At 44.4% G+C, this 23,095-nt stretch overlaps 1 protein-coding gene across 1 annotated transcript in view; it reads right to left on the bottom strand.

Moving 5' to 3' along the window:
• Positions 1-23,095, bottom strand: part of LOC147693263 (pepsin A-like) — a 65,045-nt gene that overhangs the window by 30,919 nt on the left and 11,031 nt on the right. The window contains exons 3-4 of the mRNA XM_086933205.1: positions 16,522-16,639; positions 3,291-3,409 (exon numbers count right to left, since the gene is read on the bottom strand). Of these exons, the coding sequence (XP_086789331.1) occupies positions 3,291-3,409; positions 16,522-16,639 (237 nt within the window). The remainder of the gene's footprint in view (positions 1-3,290; positions 3,410-16,521; positions 16,640-23,095) is intronic.

Here is a 23,095-nt window from a genome sequence, read left to right on the forward strand (position 1 = left end):
TTTAGGGTGATAAGGAAAACCCAAGATCAGTTGGTTGTCTTTGTAAAGCACTGATACAGTAAATAGTCAGATTTGTTATCCAAGGGGGAGATGCCAACAAGGGAGGAACAGGGGCTCCAGCGCCGATGCGCGTTTCGTTGTCAGACCCACATTTGGGTCACACCTTCTTCAGGGCGACAGGTTTGTGTGCAAGCAAAGGAAATATGAAGCACCTGGGTTAGATATCCAGAGCGACTACCCATGTCTTTGAAGGGCAGACAGAGTGATTACGCAAATTAATACATAATGCATGAAGGGCTCCAAAATAAGGCCAGCATGTGACTTTGTCCAGAGGAAAATGGGCACAGCCGAATATTCATGAAGAGAGATGCATAATGCGGAACAAAGTTCTAAGCGATATGAGGCATTAAGGGAAAGTGCTTGGCTTCTCGGATGTGTACAAGCCGCGATCCTGCTTGGATGTTTTTTTAAGCATCTGGTCCACCTCTCAAGTATTAAATCATATTTGCATTGGACATTACCTTTATGCCGCTTATCGCTTAGAACTTTGTTCAGCGTTATGCATCTCTCTTCATAAAGATTCAGCAGAGTGTCTCTTTTGATTGCTCTTTGATTGTTCCCCTGCTCTCTCTGCCTCATATCTGCCTCAGGGCCCCCCTTGTTTGAGTGGTTGATGAAACCCCCAGCCTTGAGGCATTCAGTCATTGAAAACAGGAATCCTTGATCCCACCCCCGTCGCTAACTTGGGTCAGGCATAAGAAGGCACAAAGGTAGATGATGCCAAGGGTCAGGTTGTTTTGAGATTAGGAGTCTCCTTCTAGAACATTAAAGGGTAAACATATTCTCAGTGAGTTCTCCATTGTCTATTGTTTATTTCAGGATTTACATTTTTTCAAGAAAGTTTGCTAAGAATTCATGAGGACAAAGGAAGGAAACAGCAGTGGGTGACTCCTGAATGACCCAGGTGTCTTTTGAGAGGTTATCTGCATGTAATAGACAATGGTGAGGAGGATCGGTTTCATGAATTACAGAGGGGAGGACAAGTGAAGGCATTACAGGTATTACACCCATCTGCAAACACCTGAGGCGAGAAATCTATGTTGGAGATAATTCATTTGCAAAGGAAGGAACTTCTCTACTCTGACACCAGCAGAAAGAATCTTGTTGAAGCATCAATTTACAATAAAAATGAAGATGCAATGGAGGCAGTTATTATGGATTACAACATAGGATTGCAACAATTCAGTAGAAATTAGGAATTCAGTCTCAATAGAACTGATAAATTATAAAACTAAAGTGTATCATGATTTGCGAGTACTTCAAATCCCCCTCTGGGGGTTCTAGTGATTATGTCCCAGTGTGTCCTGGTTGAGGAGTGATCCCAGCACTTTTTTCATGGGCTGTGATTAGCTGCTGCAGACTTCTACACTCATGTAAATTCTGCCTCAATTTCAATACCTCTGCCGCTTGGGGGCACAAAAACCCTAAGCAGGCACCAAAGCCTGCTTCTAATTTTAATATAGGTAAATATGGTATATGTTTGTTATTAAACACAGTGAGGCTGATATACAAGCCTCTTGCGCCACTTTTGTCTCATTGTTAACACTGGAAAAGTGACATACAGGTGGCGCAAGGGGTTTGTAAATAATCCCCAATATTGAGGGGCAGATTTACAAGAAAGTAACGCATCTGTAGAGATGCGTCACTTTCCATGCGCCATCCTGAGAAACCTTTGCACCACTACACTGCGTCTCTCCTTATGCCTGTTTCAAGCAGGCGTAAGGTTTTGACGTGGTGGCATCCTAGAAGTGACGCAGTGGAATCTTGTAGATTTCACTGCGTCACTTTTATGAAGATTTCCAGCATGGGATCGCCCACCCTGCATACATTATACAAGGTGCAGGTATAATGTGACGCAGGGCTTTACAACGTGACTCATCTCCCTAGATGCGCTACGTTTGAAATTGCCCGCATATTTTAAGCCGAACAAGTATGTTCGTCTGTGCTAACGTGTGATTTCTGGGATCTATGCCCTGGTGGAACCTATAGAAACAGTTGCTAGAGGGAGTGTGTTAAGATCATCCAATCTGCATTATCCGGCTTGTGCCACCACACCTACAGCCAAATGTTTTTTTTGCCTTTGTTTTCTTCTGCTAGAACATATCGGCCCCTACTTTGGGTAGAAGCCTCAGCTTGTGCACTCTGGGCCAGATTCACAGAACTAACTTAAGACAAAATCCTAAACTTACTACTTTTGGTATTCACAGAAGTTAGGATTTTGTCTTAAGACAGACCTAAGACAGACTTAAGTTAGGATTCTGTCTTAAGTCTGTCTTAAGTCTGTCTTAAGACAAATTTAAGACAAAATCCTAACTTCTGTGAATACCAAAAGTAGTAAGTTTAGGATTTTGTCTTAAGTTAGTTCTGTGAATCGGGCCCTCTAAGATTACCCTGATGGCTTTCAATCACCTCTCCAATCAGATTAAAGGTTCATTTTGAAGGTGGCCCTTTGAAGAGCCAAATGAGGGGGCATATTATCAAGGACCGGTGTTAAGAATACTGCCGTTTTATCTGCAGGAAACCGCCGATAAAACGACGATAATGGGCTTGATAATACGCCCTTTGTAATTCCCATAGAAGCCCGTGTTAGTATCAGAACATAGGCTTCTATGGGAATGAACAAGGGTGTATTATCAAGCCCAATTTTAACACCATTCCTTGATAATATGCCCATCGGTGCATCCCTTTCTCTTCACATTGGACTCTGAAGCACTGTAGCAGGAGAGTTACCAAATATGACAGGGAAAAGAGTCAGGGTACCCTGGCTTTCATCTTCCTGGTGGACATTTTTTCAAAGTAGCCGCTATCATCAAGTAGATCGTATCGATTTATCAGGCAATAGCAGTTAGTTTACTGACCTTGTAAAGCAGGGACTAGGTGCCATATTTACAAGGAAGTAACACAGCACTGTGCCGCAAGCTATTTGGCTGTGCTGTTCTGTGTTACTTCCAAAGCACAGGGATGCTCATATGTACATTTATTTGACATATCTCTGAGCTCTCCCCTGCGCTGGCGCTCAATTGGATGCCATGCGCCAACCCAGACACCTTTGCACCATGGTGCAAGTGTGCCTGCGTTGCAAGGATGATTGTTTTTGTGTAGGAAGGGACACCTTCCTTATTAAAAAACAATCAGCCCTAGTGATACCCTGGTTTCTGTTCTCAGTCTCACGTGTATCTCAGACATGGTCATATTCTGCAAAACTCTTGCACATTCTCCAGTCCACTTACCTGGACAGTGTCATTGGCCAGGACTCCGGACACGGTTCCCATGCCATAAGGAAGGACACTCTGGACATTGTTGGACTTGAATGTTGAAGAACTGGCTGAATCGAAACGCCAGTGATTGTCTGAGGATATAGAAGTGTTTAATGCTTAAAGAAATGGAAGATAAGATCACATATCAGCTAAGAACATTTGAATTATACCACATTTGACCATTTGCTGCTCTCTCTTTCAATGGAAAGGTGCTGGGGCTGTCACTCCAGCTCATGCCTCCCATTGGTGGTCTTCTTTGTCTTTTGTGAAACCTTGACAGAGTCCCTGCTTTGAACCGATGGCTGAGATCTGTTTTTGTTCTCCAGCTCTAGTGCGCCATTGTGAAAAGCTCAACCCTTACCCGTAGGGAAACTGTGCTGGTAACAAGAGAGTAGATTGGCAAACATTAGAAATGATGGAATCTACATAGAAACACCATTTGTTTTTATCAATATTGATCACCTGAAAGTCTTTGTGTAAGTACGTCCAAAACATCTATGATATGGTCTTAGGTCTCAACCTAGACTGCCTTTTTGTCATGGAAACATGGCTTAAGAAGCCGTCTGGGCATCGTCCGTGCCCTCCTCCCTGGATATCTATTACATAGACAAGATAGACTTGAATCACGGGAGAAGGGTCACTATAATATATAACATTACACTCAAATGCTCTACATTCAAACGTACATGTCCTAAAGGTGCGGAAAGTCTTGGCTTCTGCTCCCAAGTTGAATGTTCAGCCTCCTTCTCTGGATCTTTGATCTATCGCCCACCAGTTCCAAATGTACGCTTCTTAGACACCTAAGCCCTCTCACTCTTAGATATTTGAACTTCACCCTACTCGGGGTTCTTACCCTTCATTTAGACTGTAATACCGAACGCGGAGTTATACATTTCTGTGATACCTTAGAGACCCTGGGTCTCGATAAGTGGGTATCTCCCTCCACACCTTGTGCTGGACAAACGCTCAATGGGATTTTCTTAAACCTTGGTACTCTTAAGGTTAACTCTCCAGTTACCTTATCATGGCCAAACCACAATTATATCCCCTCTGGGATTAGACGTCAGAGCACCAATACCCATTTGGGACCCAATTCGGTCATCTTCAAAACTGTGCATGAATTGAATGAAATGCAAGCTGATCAGGACCTCAGCACTGATGCACCTGATCCAAGGCCCATCCTATCAAGGACTCCAACATTAGACACCCAGCACTTTAACTCCTGGATATCTACGCATAATCATACCTTTGTCACTCCAGTCCCTTCAAAACAAAAATTACCTACCAAAGTCTCAGCTCCTTTGTATACACAAAAGCTGACAGAGTTACGTCTACATTGTGGACAGCTAGAGTGTAGATGGCGAAGAGGTTGTAAATTAGAGAAGCTAATACAATGAAGAATGGCTCTCAAAGCCTACCATCAACAAATTAAAGAAAGTCCACTATACTAACTACTTACGCTTGCTGACTCAAACTCAAAAACTATTTTGAAAATTGTGAAATTAGTTACCCACCCTAAAATACTTGAACGTGACATCCCCCATCACAGACCCTCTGTAATCAAATTGCTAATTTTTTTTCAAAGAAAATAGAAAATATAAAAACTGATTTTAAGATGATATCCCCTTCAGAATCCCAGAATGATAGACCAATTCTTCAATCAGTTTACACCATTAGCGTGGAACACTCATGCCAAGCATTTCTCGCTTGCAAGTCAGGATTCCCCTTTTGACCCCTGCCCCTTGGAGGTACTGCGCACTATTATAGAGATCATCAACTCAGTCATTAACCAAATAATGAATTCCTCACTCTCCTTTGCGGAAGTACCCTTGGACTGGAAAATCGCGGCAATCAAACCACCTTAAAAAAAAACAAGTTACCAATCCAGCCCATTTTCCTACTTCCTTGCCTCAGTAAAGTGACTGAGAAATTAGTCGATAATCAACTGACTTCTTTCTTAGAAGAGGCTAATATTCTGCATCTGAGCCAATTGGCTTTTAGGCCCAAACATTCTATGGAATATGCACTATAACACACTATGGAGACCATCAAATTTGCCTTGGATAAGGAAAAAATGCAGTGCTGATTCTATTAGATTTATTATCCGCATTTCATACCGTCTCCCATGACATGCTGGTGCGCCTTCTGTAGACCTGCTGCATTTTCCACCTGGCCCTAGCCTGGCTGAAGTCATTCCTTACCAACCAGAGGCAAGTAGTCACTCTGGGTCACTACCAGTCAACAGAGAAACGTTTGCATTCTGGTGTCCTGCAGGATTCCTACCCTAAGCCCAGGGCAGTTTAAGTATACATGGCTCCCCTTATAGAATCTATATCATCTTTTAATATTGAAAACATCTCTCATGCTGATAATACTCAATTATTTCTAGTGTTATACAAACTCTCTACCAATGTAGAAGGGAATTTCCAACTATGTCTCACAGAAGTCTTTCGCTTGATGCAATGTAATCACCTGAGATGTAATACCCAAACACTGAGATCATGCTACGAGGAAAGTCCAACATTTTAATTCTTAGCTTATGGTGGCCCAAGGATACTCCTCCCCCCTCTAACACGATGGATGTATTCAAGAACCTAGGAAGAAGTTATTTTTCTTGCTCATGTGTATGGCGAGAAAGACTGGGGCAGTGGCCCTAATTACTTCTAGACTGGACTACTGTAATAGCCTGTAGACACAAACAAGTCCATCCTAAAAAAAACTTTAGACAGTCGAACATACAGCAGCATGCCTTACCAAGCCGCTCCTCTGCCTCAGTTGCTTTAAAGTTACTTCACTGGTTACCCATTCATAAACAAGTGCTATTGAAGATCTTGGTAATGACCTTTAGAGCTTATAGAGCATCAGGACCTAAATACCTAATGGCTAGGTTTATGGCTTATGTGACAACACGCCTCCTCAGATCCTCATCAGAAAATCTTCTTAAGCCTCCACCTTCCAGATGCAATACAAAGGGAGGAATCGATAGCCATTCTAGGGACCAAAGCCTGAAATCTACTCCCTGGCCAGCCCCAATTCATTTATTCAGAACTAAACATCAGGAAATCCCTAAAACATGGAGTTGTAGACCCACAGACTCCCTGTGCCTTTCACTTATCTGAGCTCTGCATTATCTTTCTGAGCATTCTATAGTATCCTGCTTGCCGCCATGATGCTCCCTTGGTTTGATAGTCGCGCCTTACAAATATTATATAAACACATACAATGCATCCGCAATCTCTTGAACTCCAGCTGTGAACACAGGCTCTAAGCCTACGAGGAAGCATCTCTCTGTCTTTACTGACAAATAAAGGTGTGTTTGATGTAGAAGGAATTGAAGCCACAAGATATCTTGAATGCACCAGAAAGTGGCAAGAGAGCTTTGCAGCCATAAACTAACCCCCTCCAAACCTTGGAGATGGGACATGGGGTAACGGACAGCTTTGAGAAAGACACCAAATGGTGCTTAAAATAAACAATCTGGGTAATGCCTTTTTCCTAGCTGTGCCTACAACCTTGTACAGAGCTTGTTCACAATAGCTGTGGAAGTCAGTCTCCTGATTTTGCACTAACCACAGTGTAGTAGTAGGTAGAGTTTATTGAATTAATCAAATATTACAATATATTTTATTTTATTGAAATCCATATAACAAAAAGTTTTTTTATCCATACATACATCCATAAAATTCCTTAAATATGTCAAATAATACAGAATTGTTAAATAGCACTGATTAGCCTGAGAACATTAAATACTAAAATCAATAAAAGATAGACAATATAAACATTTAAGTTGGAATTTGAAAAATGAAATGCATAATATCTTGGAACAGCATCGACTGCCAAATATTTAACACAAACTAAACAAAGATTAGACCTTAGAAACCTTAAGCAAATACCAATTCATCCTGTGTTGATTAATATACCTATATTACAAGAGAATATGAAATGTCATATAATAAATTAAAATTCTGATTACAATACATGGGAGTTGAACTTGCTGAAAAGATCTCCTGAGAGATAAACTAGATTTTGAGACCAAAATCAAAATAAGGTGCCCAGACCCTCTCAAACTTCTTAAGTCCGCCAATTTCTTTTTTAACCTGCTTCATTTTCCGGACCAATCATTTTTAGAGTGTATAAGAGCCGTTCACCATCTCTGAAGCTAAAGAGATCTGGGGACAGCCATTGCAATACATAGTAATTTGATCATCTTGTCTGAATGAACAAGGTCTGGGTTATAGCCAAACACTATCAGCCGAATATTCCAATAATTGATATAAAACATTACACATAGTGTAAATAAGCTTCTAAAGTGATAGGATTCTAAACTGTTACATGCAGGCAGCCAATTTCAATGCATCTTAACTCCGAGACCACAATTTCAAAAATGCGGTTTATCTTTAGGACATACTTAATTAGTGCATCTGATCTTAAAATTTCCATTAAAAAGTGTTGTTTCTTAAATACAATTTCTAAAATGCATAAAAGTATTTTTTCCATAACAACATCAATTTAGGACAGATACATTTGATATGCAAAAGGGATTCAGTCAACGCCCCCCTAAGGCCACCTGGTAATCCACCGACCTCCAAGAAGCAAGGCGCTCCTACAGACGTTTCGAGAAACAATGGAGAAACAACAAAACCACAGAAGACCTCACCACTTACAAGAACACTATGACAAAACAACACCAACAGGACCTTCATCCGGAACAAAATCCTTACCAATCCTAAATATTCCTGCCTCTTAATAGAGTACATATTGGAAACTAGGTCCACATGCTTGTATGATTTGGCTGTTTAGAAGTAAAGGTATCACTGAGGGGGATTTTCCAGACCGATCGATTCATTTGCCCTAGTGTCTGTAGTTCAAGTAGGTCATCAGATTCTAAACTCACCAGTAACATGTGCAAATCCATATACTTGTATATAGATGTACCCAGTTCTTGGTATGTTACAAGTTTTAGTGAAGTTGGGGCTGCTTTTGTACATTCGCAGATGTAATTTATTGTGCTTCCATAGTGGAGTGATTTTAAAGATTTTACACCAAAAACTAGTCTTATAACACAGTGGGGAGTTGCTGTTCATAGATGTCATAAATTGCGTTCACGATGCATAAAAAGTTTATCGAGACTGGAAATGACCCTGTGATTCAGTGCAGGAGATGCTTACAGTAGATATGGAACTAATTTCATGTTTAAGGCTTTAAGTGTTGGCCTAATAGTTTTTCTGTCAAACATGTTATTGAGTCTTAGAAACCATCTGGTAATCTTTGTTTACCTAGTGGCCAAATGGTTTGACCACATGATAGCTTGCTGTCGAAAGTCACTTTGAGATAGTCATATTGTATACCATTTCAATTTAAGTGTCTTCTAGAAGCTTTAGTTTGCTGCCCAAAGCGCATGATTTTAGTTTTGGACAGATCAGCAATTAATCCATTCTCCAAGCAGTAGCTCTTTAACTGGTTTAGTTGATACTGTAGTCTTTTTGGCGTCTGTGACAGGATCAACAGATAATAGGAGTACGCCAAATGTGTTATTTTTATACCTCCTATTTTTGGAGGAATACCCTGATCTGACTTTAATGACTCGATTAAGTTAGCTATGTACAAGGAGAATCATAGAGGGGCAAGGACACATCCTTGTCTAAGACCGTTCTGAGTGCAAAATTTAGAAGACAGGGTATTGTCAGTTGATAGCTTTACCTGTAGGCATGTTTCCGTATGCAATTCAATCATAAAGTGCAGAAAGTTAGGATCTATTTCTCACTTTATAGGCTTGTCCCATATCCATTGCTGGTTTACTTTGTCGAAAGCCGTGGAATAGTCCTCTAAAAAGGTGAATAGCGTTGTTTTCAGTATATAGGATTTTTTCCCAATTAGAGCCAGTGTTGTGATATTATCAACTGTTGAAGAGCCTACGCAGAATCCTATATGTGTTGATGGAATTAATGTTTTTTCTGCTGCCCAAAGCCATATTTTGAAGGTGCTTATCAAACATCTTGCCTTCAAAATCTAGGAATAGTATTCATCTATAGCTGGTTGAATCTTGTTTTGCACCTCATTTATATATCAGATGAGCAATCGCCCCTTTTCAAGAACATGCAACTTTCCAGCCTTAGTAACATGTGAGAATGGATGTTCTAGCAGTGTGCTCTAAAAAGTAATATCTAACTTTACCAGATCCATAGGTAAACCATTTGGTCCAACTGCGTTGGACGAGCGAGAACGTGTTATTAGCTTTGATATCTCCCCCTTTGTAATATCCGGATATGTTCCAAGTTCTACCTGTGGTTTGAAGGAGCAAGTGATTACTGATTTGTACAGGGACTTTATGGGAGTTTCCCATTTCTTACTTGAAACCAACAGATCATCTGCCTGCTTGTACGAGCTTGTGTCATATCCCACCAAAGACCAAAATGCTTGTTCCATTCGTGATGAAATGGCATGGAACTATTTTGCATAGGCATTATCTTCACCGTCCCGTTTTATCAGTGTGTTTCTAATCTTGAATTACCTCTTTGGTATTTGAAATCTGAAGTCACGATCCTTAGACACAAACATTTTAGGGTATGCCGCACCAACTTAATACATTCTCTTTGACTCATTTAATTGCTGACCATTAGATGAGAAAAGGTGTTTGGTCCTGCATTTTGTAACTTTGTCATCACAACTAACAATATGCTCTCTAATATGATTTGCCAGGTGTTCGTCCGGTCGCCACCTGTCTTCAATTGAGCAAAATCTCTTTTAATATATGATGCAAAGGCTCTGCCCAGATTTGAGGCTTTCTCTTTAAGCATGCTGTTCCAGATGAGCCTCTTGCCATTGACAGCAATCATTCGGTCACAGTTTGCCACTGCCCGGGCCTTCCACCGATCATATTTAATGTTCACTACTAACCTGTGAGGATCATGGTCATTGTCAGGCCTCTGAATGCTAGCGTATGTTATGCAAAGATTGAAGTATGAGTAATGCACATAAGTGTAGTCTATGATGGTGGAGGCCACAGCTCCCTGATACATTGGTGCAGTGGGCTGATCTTCTGCCAACCCCCCATTTAGTGCTCTATAGCCAGAGTCTACCAGAAAGTTTTACGTAAGTCTGGTTTGTTTATTGGAGCCCTTTTGTTTTTCCTTAATAGAATTTTTGGATGAGGAAGGAGTACTGAGGATATTGCTGGAGCCCGAATTGCCTAGCGGTCTGGGGCCAGAGGATGTGTAGGGCGCTCTGTCCCACTATGTGGTGCAGAGAAGACTTAAGTCTGTGCATCAGATGAACATCTGGGGAAAGTGTTGTATCACAGAACATGCATTGTTTCAGTGTAGACATGGGATGGGGCTTTAGTTTATTTATTTATTTTATTTATTTATTTATTTATTTATAGAGTTTTTTATAGCGCGAACAAGACCCGTGGGTATCAGAGCGCTTAACATAGATGATTACAGATTGACATTGTAATAACAATTATAACAGTTATAGCAGCAAGCAGATATGAAGGTATAAGGTGATAAGCTATCTAGGTATATAGGTGAATAGATAAATATATTCATAACGCCTGTGCAATTAGCATTTAGAGGTTCATAGAGTTTCGGTTGTGTCATAGACATACAGTCAGCTCGGTGAGGTAGGGTTCCATATTATTATCAGTACAATTACCTGAGTAAGTTAGTAATAAGAGTTGAATACGTTTAGCTAGTAGCAAGGATCAAAGATAAACAAAGTAAGGTAGAGGTAATATCTTAAGGGTGTGAGGTACAGTGGTTGAGATCACATAAATATGAGGTAGCAGTAAAAGTGTACAGCCGAGGCTTGAGCTGTACTCAGTCAATTGTCTTATTGATCTTCAGCTTATTCATGATGAGTCTGATTCGCTTTTTGGCGTAAATGTTCATTCTAATGGTCTGTAGGCATCTCTATGTAGGGTATTTACTCATCATGTGGCATTTCAGTTCTCGTTTAAATGTTGCAATATTCTTAATCTTCCTAATGTTAGGAGGGAGTGAGTTCCAGACTCTGGGGGCGGCTCCGGAGAATGCTCGGTCATAGGTCTTTTTCTTCCGGAAGAAGGCCGGCTGCAATAGCAAATCTTTAGCGCTTCTAGTTGGTCTGTTACCTCCTGATAGCTTAATTTTCTTGGCTAGATATCTAGGCGTGTTGTAGTGGACCGCTTTGTGGGTGATACAGGCTATCTTCATTTTAATTCTAGCTTCGTAAGGTAACCAGTTTAGTGCCTTCAGGTGAGGAGATATGTGATCGAATTTCCTCGTTCCCGTGATGAGTCTTGCCGCTGCGTTGAGGCAGGCTTTTAATGGTGCAGTGGATGTTTTTGGTAGGCCGGCTAACGTGGTGCAGCCATATTCGATCCTCGAGATAACTAGCGATTGGATGGCAAGTTTTAGATCCGCTTCTGAGATAAAGGGTTTCAGTTTTCTTAGATAATTCAAGTGGAAACGGGCACTCTTCGCCATAGAGTTAATGTGTTCCTTCATGACGAGGTTCTCGTCTAATGTAATTCCTAGGGATTTGGCTGAGTTAACTAGGGTCGGAGTGCAGTTAAGCGCGGTCACCAATTTAGCCCACTCCTTTACCTCTGGTTGACTCCTTGTCGGTGAGATTAACAGGAATTCTGTTTTGTTGGCATTAAGTTTCAGGTGATTGGCTGTTAGCCATTGCAACGCTTTCTTTAGAGTTGTATTCATTAGGTCAATATCATCGCTGCAGGCAATCTTCATATATATTTGCGTGTCGTCAGCATACATGTGGTAGGAGATCTGCGATTTTCGAAGAATCTCCGTGAGGGGTTCTACATATAAGTTGAATAGATCTGGGGATAGCGTTGAGCCTTGAGGTACCCCGATTGCGTTAGGGCATGGGGAGGAGATTGCTTGATTGACCAGGAATAGTTGAGTCCGATTCTGCAGGAAGGAATTAAACCATTTCAGTACGTTTCCAGATAAACCCATCCTGTCTTGTAGCCTGATCATCAGGATCTCATGATTTACCGTGTCAAATGCTGATGACAAGTCTAGAAGGATCAGTAGGCACGCATGATTTTGGTCAAGGGCTTGTAAGGCGTCATCAACAATATGTAGGATCGCAGTTTCGGTACTGTGCCCTGTTCTGAAACCTGATTGGCAGTCATCAAGTAATGAAAACTTATTGATGTGTTGACTCAGTTGGCCTTGCACGCATTTCTCAATGAGTTTGGCCAGTAAAGGGATGTTGGTCACTGGTCGGTAGTTATTCGGGTCTGTTGCATCCGCTGTTGGTTTTTTGATGATGGGAACAACCTGCCCAGTTTTTAGGCAGTCAGGGAGGGTTCCTTGTACAAGTGAGGCATTTATTATCTCAGTCCAGATCGGAACTAGAGTGTGACTGATTTTTCTTACACATTTTGCCGGTAACGGGTCTTGATAGTGGTTGTTCGGTCTAAGCTCTGCTAGCGTTTTGACGATCTTTCCCTGGTCATATAGTTCAAATGTGTCCCAAGTAGCCATATTTTTTGTTTGAAGATCCTCCGTTGACGCATTAGCCTCATTTTTAGATGAGGGAAGGGTCGTGAGGTTAGCCGCTGCACTTGTGAGCCCAATTTCTAGCAGTTTTGTTTTTTCCGTAAAAAATGAGGAGAATTCCTCGCAGCTTATGGGGTTTTTTGGGTTCTCTTGAGCCGTTTTGGTTAGTTTATTTGACTGTTGTTTTAGAATCTCGAAGAGTTTTCGTGGTCTGTTTATGGCATTGTCCAATTCAGCCCTTATAAATTCTTTTTTGGAGTCGATTATCTTTTTGTTATATTGTTTCCTTAAAGTTTAAGGTAGGCTGGCTATTTGAAGCCTCTGGTCTGCCTTTTCCTTTCCAGGAGTAAAGTGGCCTGGCTTTCAAAGGGGGTCAGAGCCCCCTGGAGGTTAGTGTATTGAATGACTGCACTTGCCTGTAGGGCAACCAATTGGAAGACCGGGGCCTTATTTTGCACTCATAAGTGTTGCAGTCATGGCTGAACTGACTCTGTAGAACCTGTAGCCAGTTGGCCTCTCATTGGCCCCTTTGCCTCTACATCTGCATCTGTAATATGGAAACATTGTAAAGGAGAAAGATTCTCTCATTTACTCCCCCCTGCGTTAATTCTATATAGGTGAATCTTGACACCTGTATCTGTGAGTAGACCCCTATCGGCTCCATGTAGGTCGCACCGGAGCTAAGTTTGCACTAAGTGACCTGCGTTATAGAAGGGGCCGCCCAACCATATGCGATCCCTAAAGTACTGTATTAGGATTCAGGGTGCAAGGATGGTGCAAATGCTGATAACTGTGTGGAGCAGGAGAAGGAAGGGAGTCAGGAGTGTTGAAAGTTTGCACCACTGAGGTCCTGATTACAATCCTGAAGGATGGGTTACTCTGTCACAACGGTAACTGATATTCCAAACGGCAAAATATAAATCCCATCAGCTTGGCTATCCATCACCGTTGTGATGCAGTAACCCATCCGCCAAGATTGAAATCAGGCCACTAAGTCAAGAAACTGTGCACCAAACTGGATGCAAACAGTCACCAAGTACTGAGGTGAGGTGTGGTCATAATGTTACCATTCAAACAAAGTCATACATTTAGGATTCTCTTGAACTTAGGTGCTTGTTTGTGGCCGTCACATTTTTTCTCTACCTCTTACTCTCACTACGTCTTTTTTATCTTTTTCTTTCTCAAGCCTACTCTTTCTATGCCTCTATTTGTCTCTGTCTCCCTCGCTGATCCCCCTCTCTCTTTGCAGGAATGCACCATATTTAACATTATAATGCCCATTCCTGTCCTTTCCTAGCGCTGGCTCACTTTTTCCTGCTTATCGTCAATGCAGACAAAATGGCATCATGGTACAACGGTCAACATCTTTCTACACAAAAATAATCCGCACAAGCATTTTCCTCTTTTGATATGTACTGCAGAAGGAAGCACAGGTAGAAAGAGGAAGACATAAGGAGAAATAAATATATTTCTCCCTGTTATGCCTTAACAGGGGAGGTATAAAATGTGGAAGCATTCCCAGGTCTACCACTGATTGTAAATCTGGAAATGCAGCAAAATCCAAGGTTGGAGGTGTGTGAACACCCACGCTCCTCCCATGGAGTGTCTCCCTGGGGCAGAGTAACGCAACGCAGAGATGTATGTTGTGTTACTCCAGATGTATCAAGCAATGCAGGCATGACACATCGCACTTAGGATTTGTGTTGCCCTTGCGCCCCATGCATGGCACTAGTTCAATACAAAACCTTGATAAATTTGGCCCGAGGTGTAATTAATTAGATGTCCTCCTTTACCAGATACTGTTTTTTGTTATTATTTCACCTATGATTTTTCTGACGACCATTGCCTTGGATTGGTGGTAGTTTTAATTATTTTCAGGCACTCTATGCTGCAGTACTGTGCAACAGAAATCTCTTTTTTAGAGCTTTAACTGAGCAGGCAAGGCCATCTGCGTAGAGCAAGTACCTAATCAATGCATTCTCTAGTAGCAATCCTAAGGATGGTGGTTCTTCTAAAGAGACTACTAAGTTATTAATGTACAGTCCTAAATACAGGTTGTGCTGCGCGAACTTGACTCGAATCGGGTATCAGAGCGCTTTACATAGCACCAGTTGCATTACATGAGGACACATTCATTTTGGATAGGCACGGAAAGATTAATTGATTTGCCCAAAATCACAGGATGTTCAGCGCCATTGCGGAGACACGAACCAAGTTCCCCAGATTCGAGGTCGAACGCCCTAGCCATTAGGTCAACTCCTCTCCCCAATTCCTTTGAAAACTCTTTGAATGTGAGTTATGTACCCACATTTTGTTTGTGTGAACATTCTTGTAATACACCAGCTAGCTAGAATTGCTAATGTAACAGGAACATGTTAGGGGTGACCAGTATTCACCCTTCAAGGTAAAAGACATCCCTTTATCGCCACCGGCCTCCGAGAGCACTCTTCACTCCAAGGCCTTCAAGTGAATCTTGTTGATGCATAAGTACCTTCTAGTGGACACTTCTGAACAGCAATCCTCGTGTTGGGGCTAAATGTTATTTATCCACCCCATTCATCTGCTAGTGTGAATTGATTTTAATTATGTTACATAGAATGTCTGCATGAGTGCGTGGTTGTGTGTATGTGTGCCTGTGTACAGATGTGTGTGTAGTATCCTATTGTTAAGCCAGGAGCTGGGTAAAAGAAAGCACACAACAAATCTTAAATTGTATTTCATTTCATTATATGGAATGCATGTGTGTGTTTGTTTGTGTATACATGTGTGCATGCATGTATGTGTGTTTGTGTTTCATTGTTGGACCAGCTGCTAGGTAGAAGACAGCACGCAGCACAACTTAAATTGTTTCAAATTCCGCTACAGGAGATGTATGTGCATGTGTGTATGTACATGTGTGTGTGTGTGTGGGTGTGCAGGTGTGTGTGTGCATGCATGCGTGTGCATGTGTGTGTGTGAACTTGTGTGTGTGTGCATGCATGTGTAAGTGTATGCGTGCATGTATGTGCATGTGTGTGCATGTGTGCATGTGTGTGTGTATGTGTGTGCTTGTGTGCCTGTGTGTGTGTCTGCGTGGGTGTGTGTGCTTATATGTGTGAGTGTGCATGTGTGGGTGTGTGCATGTGTGTGCTTGTGTGTCTGTGTGTGTGTCTGCGTGAGTGTGTGTGCTTATATGTGTGAGTGTGCATGTGTCGGTGTGCATTTGTGCATGTGCATGCAAGGGTGTGCATGTGTGTGTGAACTTGTGTGTGTGTGCATGCATATGTGAGTGTGTGCGCACATGTTTGTGCATGTGTGTGTCCATGCATGGGTGTGCATGTGTGTGTGTGAACTTGTGTGTGTGCATGCATGTGTGAGTGTGTGCACACATGTGTGTGCTTATATGAGTGAATGTGCATGTGTGGGTGTGTGCATGTGTCTGTGCTTCGGTGTGTGTGTGTGTGTGTATGTGTGCACTTGTATGTGTGTGTGTGTGTGTGTGCGTGTTTGTGTGTGTGCATGTGTGGGTGTGCATGTGTGGGTATGGGTATTTGTGTGTGTGGGTGTGTGCGTGCATGTTTGTGTGATTGTATCTGCATTTTCAAGGAGTCGCAATGATAAAGAGTGACATAAAGTGAGGGATTCACAGTACAGCAGGCTTTGTGAGAGATGTTGCAGCTCACCATTGCCAATTCAATGTTCATTCACATACTTACTGCAGGCAGGACTCTTGCAGTCTGTGGACGGTACCCAGAGATTGGAGGAGCCCGTGTCAAACATCACCCTAAAGGCCTGAGGTGGAGTTCCAATGGAGATTGTGCCATAATAGACCACCTGAAGGAGAATTAAGGGAAAATAAATTACAATTTGCAGAATTGCGACTCTTTCATGTGTTTATATTCTACTCTCACACCCGCAATGCACACACTTAGGGCCACAAGACGTCGCCGAGTGGATGAACATCAGCCGCCTGAAGTTGAACACGGACAAGACAGAAGTCCTCATCCTGGGACCGTCGCCCTCCGCATGGGACGACTCCTGGTGGCCCCCGGCCCTAGGCACCGCACCCAAGCAAACGTACCACGCACACAACTTGGGCGTCATCCTGGACTCCTCCCTTTCGATGACTAGACAAGTCAACGCCGTCTCCTCATCCTGCTTCCACAGCCTCCGCATGCTCCGCAAGATCTTCCGATGGATCCCGACCGAGACCAGGAAGACTGTCACTCAGGCCCTCGTCACCAGCAGACTAGACTACGGAAACACCCTCTGCGCCGGTACAACAGCCAAGCTACAGAAAAGACTTCAGCGTATCCAGAACGCCTCCGCCCGACTCATCCTGGACGTCCCCCTTCGCAGCCACATCTCGAGCCACCTGAGAGACCTGCACTGGCTCCATGTCAACAAGAGGATCACGTTCAGACTCCTCACCCACGCACACAAATCCCTCCACGACCTAGGCCCAAAGTACCTCAATGACCGCCTGACCTTCTACACGCCCACCCGCCTGCTACGATCCGCGAACCTCGCCCTCGCCGTCGATCTTTGCATCCAGAGAGCCACCGCCGGAGGAAGATCCTTCTCCTACCTGGCGGCTAAGACATGGAACTCCCTGCCCGTCCGCCTGCGGCTAACCCAGGACCACCTCGCCTTCAGGAAACAGCTCAAGACCTGGCTGTTCGAGCAGTAGCAGACCCCCTCCCCCTAGCGCCTTGAGACCCTTCCAGGTGAGTAGTGCGCAATATAAATTCCATGATTGATTGATTGATTGACATGCATCAAAGTGAGGAATTGCAATTCCTAATTTTCGATTTTTAAGGATTCACAATTCCTATGGATGTAGGAATCGCAAACAAAAATTGTGATTCCAGCACATTCTTTAATTGCAACTCGCAAATTGCGAATCAAATTTAGGGAATAGCTTCCCATTCATTCCTATGGCCCTAGATACCCATAGGAATAAATGGGAATTGCATGTGCACCAAATAGGTACTTCTAAATTGCGCATGAAATTTCAAGAGTGGAAGGGTGCCAAAAGGACACCCTGATGCACCCCTGAAATTGCCATGTGATCACATGTTTCGCGCACACACATTTCCCAAGGACATGTGTGTGTGTAACATGGAACCTTGAAAATTGACCTTCAGTGCATTTTTCAAAGTTTTCGCAAATTACCATCAACTTCAAACTGATGGTAATGAGCGGCATCTAATTGCGAAATCGTGATTTAAAATTGCATGATGCATTGCATTTAGGGAATCTCAATTTGCGATTCCCTAAATGCATTTGCAATTTAGGTAATCGCAAATTTTGCGATTACTTAAATTGCGAATTTTCATTTGGGTTGATGCATCCCAAATGCATATGGCTGAGATACCCGCCACCCCCTCTCAACACAATCCCCAAAAGGAAGGGAAACCGGAAACAGTTCTTGAAGTTTTTGGATGTGGGGAGGGAGTGACCCTCCCCCGGCCGTATTTATTAAAACAAAAAATTAAAAACATTAAACGTTTCATTTTATGTACAATTTCATTATCACATTGCGATGTTTGGCTCACCTTAACATATTCTCTAATACAGAGTTTCTCCTAGCCGAACTAGCATCCAACAAAAACATTCTCTAGAAAAAACTGAAATTGTACATCCTAACGTTAAGGGCCAACGGCAAGGTCATAACCGGTGTCAAGATCCCTAACCAGACTTACCCCTCCCACTTGTGAGGGGCGACAGCACAGAGGCTTACCTCAAGTGCAACTACTAACAATTTCCCTTGACTTGACGGGGGCACTTAAGACTCGACGCCATTTAAAGGTCGTTCGAAGACTTGTGTGTGGTATCTAGAAGGTATCGTGGACCTCCCCCCATCCCACACAACTTACCGCATCTGCCGTCGCAGATGACCCTGGCCCCGGGAAATTCCCCAGGAGGGGGCTGTAACCCCTCCTACAACGGAAGGGGCCTTGACCGCCTTTCCTTTACTTCCGGCGACCCGCCCTTAGACGGGACCGCCTCCCCACTGAGGGGCCAATGGCCACCTCTCCCGAGCGCTCCCATCCGTGTTGGGTGACGCCCACTCATAGGGATCTACCAATTAGTGCTCACCGATCATGACCTTACCGCCTACCAAAAATAAATACGACAATTTTTATTCAAACCTACAAAAAACATTGGTCGCTACGACCGAAGGAACATGCTAAAAAATACAACACTACACCAAATCATTTTAATCGAAACAAACTACACAATATTCACCATACTTTATTATGATCAACAACAAACTGATACTTTCACAGCCTGTAAACGGAATGGAAAAACAAACTTATAAATTCACTTTATTGCACAACAACTTGCTGTCCTCAGGGGCTGGTGGGTGGGTCAAAATTGGCTCTTCGTTCTGTCCCGAGCTCACGTGTAGCGAGGAGGTGCAGCTTCGGAGCACAAGAACAAGAGGACGTCTTCTGGTCTTGCGTCTCTTTTTATCCGTCTTCGGGGCGGGCGAGAACCCGCCCCTGCCCGCCCCTAGGGCGGGGCTGGCTACGTCGGTGTCTAGGCCAGCCCACTCTAGGGCGGGAAAAAGCGCGCCCCGGCTACGCCGCTTCGGGCATACCAGCCGAGACACGCCTCCCGCCCAAAAATGGCTTCCCGGGGGGATCGAGGCACTCCACCATACGTTCGGGGGGACCGAGTGGTCGCCCCTTTCCATATGGCTGAGATACCCGCCACCCCCTCTCAACACAATCCCCAAAAGGAAGGGAAACCGGAAACAGTTCTTGAAGTTTTTGGATGTGGGGAGGGAGTGACCCTCCCCCGGCCGTATTTATTAAAACAAAAAATTAAAAACATTAAACGTTTCATTTTATGTACAATTTCATTATCACATTGCGATGTTTGGCTCACCTTAACATATTCTCTAATACAGAGTTTCTCCTAGCCGAACTAGCATCCAACAAAAACATTCTCTAGAAAAAACTGAAATTGTACATCCTAACGTTAAGGGCCAACGGCAAGGTCATAACCGGTGTCAAGATCCCTAACCAGACTTACCCCTCCCACTTGTGAGGGGCGACAGCACAGAGGCTTACCTCAAGTGCAACTACTAACAATTTCCCTTGACTTGACGGGGGCACTTAAGACTCGACGCCATTTAAAGGTCGTTCGAAGACTTGTGTGTGGTATCTAGAAGGTATCGTGGACCTCCCCCCATCCCACACAACTTACCGCATCTGCCGTCGCAGATGACCCTGGCCCCGGGAAATTCCCCAGGAGGGGGCTGTAACCCCTCCTACAACGGAAGGGGCCTTGACCGCCTTTCCTTTACTTCCGGCGACCCGCCCTTAGACGGGACCGCCTCCCCACTGAGGGGCCAATGGCCACCTCTCCCGAGCGCTCCCATCCGTGTTGGGTGACGCCCACTCATAGGGATCTACCAATTAGTGCTCACCGATCATGACCTTACCGCCACAGGTCCGGATAGTTGACCGGCTATCCGGACCCCCCACAAAACTCCTACCTAAAGGTCATGTCTTAATGATTTTAACCAGGCTAAGAAGTCTCCTATGAGTAACTCATTCCCCACCCTCGACAAATGCACACCATCCCCCAGATACATACTGTCATCATTAATACAACTATGCGAGATCGAATGCAATGTCTTGGAACGGAACAACCTACTCACTTTGTTATTCAGTTTTCTAACAGAATGGTTTAAAGCAGGGATCGAGATAGCCCCCCGCCATACTTTTCGTGGGATCATATGAGACCACGCAATTATGCACCCCGGAACTCTCCTTGCTAACCAACTTTCCGTGGAAAGCATATTCTCCAGGAGAAGTCGTCTACCGGTAGTGACCAAATCATTACCCCCTAAATGCACTATGACTATGGACGGCGGTGACCTCATCCGCTCTAACAAACCCTCAAAAAATGCCTGAAACTGGTCAATACAGAGACCGCCCCTTCCGTAGAAGGACACTCTGTACCCGTATTCCCCAGGTACGTGAACCATGTCACCTGCTTTGAATACGTCCGCGGCCCGTCTCACGTATGAGTGGCCCACGACCCACACCTCCTTCCTTACAGCCGGTGATGTGCAACCGCTGGCCTGGTGTTGGGTCGACTGCACAGTCCGCCCTGCCTCGTAGGCTTGCGCAACTGAAAACAAACAAAGACAAGAGGCGTGAGTACATGATTACAGCTTCACAACATGTGCAATCGCACGTACCTCTTATAACAATTGGAGGACCAACGCCCCACACGTTTTACTTGTTCTACATTAAGACCCCTGGCTGTAGCTTCAGTGGCAGCCCCTATCCGAAAGGAATGGGTCCCAAATTCGCCCGGGTCCAAGCCCGTTGCGGCAATGGCCATTGCAAGCACCCGCTGAAACTGAAACCTCGTCAGTGGGGTGGCGTCTGCATGCCTCAACAATGTCCCCCCCCATGATGCCACCCTTCGTGCTAGGTAGTCTTCTAAGCACTGTACCGGACACATGGAGGATCCGGGGGTCCGGCGAATGATCGTGCAGTCCCCCCTCCCGTCTTGGTCGGACTTGGACCTGAGAAAGGAGACAATCATCGCATCGCCCCTGATCCGGACATGTTCCCTGCACAAGCCCCCCGACACATCCTGTTTGTTCCTTGCAACCAGCTCACTAACTCTCATAGCCCCGTGAAATGCCAGCGTAAATGCAGTCCGGAACAAACAGGTCTCGAAAGGGGACGAGCACGTGTTAGGGAGTGAGGCCAGTAACTGGGCCAACCTATCCAGACCTATCGGTCGTCTTACGTCTACTCTGCGACCCTCTAGGCGTTGCCACCCACGCAGCGCTTTTTGTACCGTAAAAGACGCTGTCGGGTCCTGGATGCCATGGGCCTTGGCAACAAAGGAAATGGCGGCACGATGCCTTTGGGCCGTAGCCACCGATTTCCCAGCCCTACGTAAAGACATCAGAAAAAGTACTACACACTCTTCCTGCCCCCACAGTCCCCCTCTCTCTTCCCCCAAAAAGGCTAAATAGGCCTGAAACGCCCCTTCATATGCCTTCCTTGTCCTGGGTGCTAGACTCTCTCCCACGAGGTGACGAAGTTCGGGGCACCGAGAGACCAGAGAGCTTCGGGGAAGGGTGCCGGCTCTGGGTCCGCTGAAGGAAGGAAACCCGAGAAAGCCTGCATGTGAAAACGAGACAGTGCATCAGCAGCCTGATTCATCACCCCTGGGACATGTTTTGCTCTGAATATCACGTTCAGTTGCATACACAGTAAGACAATTTCTTTGAGCAGCCTCAAAATCAATTTACAACGGGCTGCCTGACTATTGATGCATTCTACCACGGTCATATTGTCGGACCAGAACACGACAGAATGATCTCTGAACCCGTCTGGCCATGTTCTCAGGGCCACCAGAATGGGAAATAGTTCAAGGAAAGCTATATTACCCGTCAGCCCCTTCTCGTGCCACCATAGGGGCCACTTTTGTGCAGACCATTTTGTGCCGAAGATGGCGCCAAAACCTATACTTCCTGCTGAATCTGTCCATAGCCCAAGCTCTTCGGAGGACACGGCTGGCTTGTTCCAGACGACTCGGCCATTGAAGTCCGCCAAAAATGCTAACCAAATCCGCATGTCCTGGCGGACTTCGGCCGATAATCTCGTGCGATGATGCCCTTCTCTTAAACCAACCATTGATTGGGCAATCGAGCGGGAAAACGGGCGAGCCATTGGGATCACCCTCAAGGCAAAGTTCAACTTTCCCACTAATTGTTGCAACTGGTGCAGTGTAACCTTAGGTGCATTTAAACATACTTGGAGGGCTGTCCTGAATTTCAACACTTTGCTAGCTGGTAAACGGAAACACCCCTCCCTTGAGTCCAACTCGATCCCCAAAAACTCGAGGCAAGTCGTGGGACCCATAGTCTTACCCGTTGCCAATGGCACACCAAAATGACCCATCAACACACAGAATTCATCTAAGGCCTGGGCACATTCGGGACTTCCGGCGGAGCCCAGGAACAAAAAGTCGTCAAGGTAGTGCATTACATTTCGAAAACCCGTTTTCTTAGTAAACACCCATTGCAGGAAAGTACTGAATTGCTCAAAATAAGCACATGATATAGAGCAACCCATTGGCATACACCTATCCATGTAAAATGACCCCTGGAACCCGAATCCCAAAAGACGCTGATCGTCTGGGTGTACCGGGAGCAACCGGAACGCTGACTCGATATCAGATTTCGCCATCAACGTCCCGGGCCCCAGGCGATTCAAGATGGCTACTGCCTCATCAAACGATGCG

This window comes from Lissotriton vulgaris, chromosome 8 (genome assembly GCF_964263255.1).
Source record: "Lissotriton vulgaris chromosome 8, aLisVul1.2, whole genome shotgun sequence".
In the NCBI taxonomy this organism is placed as follows: Eukaryota; Metazoa; Chordata; class Amphibia; order Caudata; family Salamandridae; genus Lissotriton; species Lissotriton vulgaris.